This window comes from Amborella trichopoda, chromosome 13 (genome assembly GCF_054954075.1).
Source record: "Amborella trichopoda isolate Santa Cruz 75 chromosome 13, AtrichopodaSantaCruz75HAP2 v2.0, whole genome shotgun sequence".
NCBI lineage: Eukaryota > Viridiplantae > Streptophyta > Magnoliopsida > Amborellales > Amborellaceae > Amborella > Amborella trichopoda.
The window spans coordinates 48079554-48082657 of record NC_142348.1 but is presented as its reverse complement, the minus strand read 5'-3'; the positions used below and the strand labels follow the sequence as shown (position 1 = coordinate 48082657).

General features: G+C 40.0%; 1 protein-coding gene across 1 annotated transcript; it reads left to right on the top strand.

Moving 5' to 3' along the window:
- The first annotated feature begins 219 nt into the window (after positions 1 to 219).
- LOC18446759 (protein LATERAL BRANCHING OXIDOREDUCTASE 1) lies at positions 220 to 2763 on the top strand. The gene is made up of 3 exons (XM_020675131.2): positions 220 to 709; positions 1547 to 1874; positions 2272 to 2763. The coding sequence occupies exons 1-3, from the start codon at positions 243 to 245 to the stop codon at positions 2530 to 2532; spliced, it is 1056 nt and encodes a 351-aa protein (XP_020530790.2). The 5' UTR covers positions 220 to 242; the 3' UTR covers positions 2533 to 2763.
- Positions 2764 to 3104: the final 341 nt, after the last annotated feature.

The following is a 3104-nucleotide window of genomic DNA, read 5'->3' as shown; positions in this document are numbered from 1 at the left end:
CTGACGGTATCTCAATTATACTCACAGACAACTGCACATCAATCATGACCATTAAAAAAATAAAGAAAACGAAACCCACCCAAAAACAATGGAGAAAAATCGAGAAGATCAAGATAATATGGCCTAATGTGCTTATAAAAACAATGTAGAAAAATCAAGAAAATCATTCAAGATATTCTGTATACCCTCATGTGGTTATAAAAGTGGTATGCCCGTTCTAGGGCTGAGCATCAGAGTGAACCATGGCTCCCTCTATTGATGAAGCCGCGGTCCAACCTCTTGAGCTCAGGCCTAAGCTTGACTGCATCAAATACTTAGAGGAAGTCCCTCTCATTGATCTCTCTCCTCTAAGGTCTAAAAACTGTGACCTCTCTGAGGCCAAAGAGAAACTTGCATCTCAGCTCCATGATTGTCTTAAAGAGTGGGGCTTCTTCCTAGTTGTGAACCATGGCATGGCAACTGATGCCTTGGCAAAGGTTAAGAGTACCTTCACTAAGCTTCCTGAGGAGGACAAGAAGAAGGTGGCTAGAAATGAGAAGAATCCTTGGGGTTACAGTGAGAAGGATCTCACTAAGAACACTAAGGACTGGGTCGAGGTGTTCGACTACATGGTCGCGGAGGAGCTCACCCTGCCTGAGACCTTCGAACCCGATTGCAAAACTGTAGTGAAGTTCAGGAATAACTGGCCGGAAAACCAGCCGGAGTTTCAGTAATGGATTTGGTTTAGAATTCCTACTTTATTCGTTTGTTAAATTAGGTTTCTTTAATTTTTATTTGTTTTTCCCATTTCTTCTTTTAGTATATCAGCATGGAAAAAAGCCCCATAGAGAAGAGAGACTATGCTCTTCTTGTACAGCAGAATACTGAAGGAACAGATCTCTCTCTCCCTCTCTCTACGTCAAAATTCATTTCATTCACCAAAATCATTCCATACAATGCGACCGTTTTTCTTTCTAGCTGTTTGTTGTCTTTTTTCTTCTTTTTTTTGGGTGATTCAGTGGGAGAAGACCAAGACCCTTACCCGTTTTTTCAAGTAGATCGAGTTAGCCGTTTGAAAGTACTAGTATGGTTGGTGAGAATAGAAACCAATGCGTAGTGAGTCGATGTGCTGCCGCGACCACCCAGGACTTTTACTTTTTATTAATACCTGCTGGCTTTTTTAAAAGATTCCTCCTTACTAAAATGAGCTCATGCCTTCTATAAAATATAAGCTTTCTATTAACAAACTTCTTCCTTCAATAAGAGATCAATTAGGTGGTTTTTCACCGTCAAAACAACCTCTTTCTGGGTGACTTTTGAGGGCATGCTTTTTTCTACAATTTAAAGTTGTAACTTTATATAAACTTTTTCTTCCAAATTTTACTAAAATGAACTCATACCTTCTATAAAATATAAGCTTTATATTAACAAACTTCTTCCTTCAATAAGAGATCAATTAGGTGGTTTTTCACCATCAAAACAATCTTTTTCTGGGTGACTTTTAAGGGCTTTATATAAACTTTTCCTTCCAAATTTTATCACTAACAAAACTGAAATTGCTTTGCAGGAAAGCATGCGAAGACTTCACGACTGGCACGATGAAATTGCTCTATGAGCTCATGGAACTCATAGCCTTAAGCTTGGGCTTATCTGAAGACAGGTTAAAGCCTTATTTTGACGAAAATTTGTGTTATTCTCGCATCAATTACTACCCACCATGCCCAACTCCTGAGTTGGCTCTAGGCAAAGGCGCGCACAAGGACCACTGTGCCTACACAGTGTTAGCCACCGATGAAGTAAGCGGGTTTGAGGTAATGCGCAAGTCCGATGGCGAGTGGCTCCGAGTCCGACCCATTCCTGACTCTGTCATCGTCGTCGGCGGCGACATCTTGCAGGTAGTCCACTGAAATCCAATCTGTCTCTCTCTCTCTATCTATCTATCTCATCTGTCCAGGTGATCCACGAAACGTAATCTGATGTTGTGTGGGAGAGTAGATGCTTTTCTATTTTAAGTGCAACTACAAATTTTAAAGCACCCAAAAGGCCTCAATGAATCTGGAAAGGCCCACTCTTTCATCTTTGACCTTTCTAAAATGCCCCCCTAACAAGTTGCAAAAAATAATTATGCTGATATGATACACCATTTTTTCAAAACTTATCAAATAGCATTGACTAGTCTATGCCAATAAACTACATCTTCCATCTCTCACAAAGAACCCTGCCCACACCTATGCCTTTAGCCTATTTTTAATTTTTTTTTATTCACTTCACATCTCACGAAATAAAAGGCAGGTTTGGAGCAATGAGATTTACGAGAGCGTGGTACACAGAGCTGTGGTGAACTCCGAGAAGGAGAGGCTTTCTATGCTCACTGTTGCCGCACCGGCATTTGAGGTGATGGTTGCGCCTCTCGATGAGCTTGTGGGAGAGAAAACCCCTGCTAAATATAGAGCTTATAAGTGGGGAGAGTTCTATGGATCAAGGAAGTTCAGCAATTTCAGGAAGCTAGACACCCCTGTCATTGAGGTGGCTGACTACAAGATCAGAAGTTAGGGCAAGGCTATCCACTATCATATATATGCCTGAGTTTAGATTATCCTGTTTGTCTTGTGTCACTGTCTAAGCTCCTCTTGTGTCCCTGTCTAAGTTGTTAATGTTCTGGTTTTCCCTGAATAATGGGATATTATATGACCCAGATCCTTGCCTATGTAGTTGGTCATGTTCTGGTTTTCCCTTTCCCTGAAAAATAGGATCTTGAATGTAATAAAGAATGGTTTTGTAGTATGGAACTTCTCATGGTGTAAAATCTATTATGCTTATTGTAAGACTTGCCCCAGGAGTGAGTCAATCTTATTTATGCTTATGTTCATGTGAATCTCCTCTCTCTCATCGGATTTTGCATGACTCACTCATTTTTTAATCAGTTAGTGGTTTTTAAAGCTCTCGGGGGAATGGAAACCACAACCCATTGTATGGGTGGAAACTGTTTCTGAGTGACTTACGTAGGGACTCTAAAAGTTTTTCTAAAATACGATATACCATTTATAGGTAGAAATTGCAAAGAACTTCGATCAACCTCTTATTTTTATTTTTATCAAAATTACACCTCTGTCCAAAGATATCTT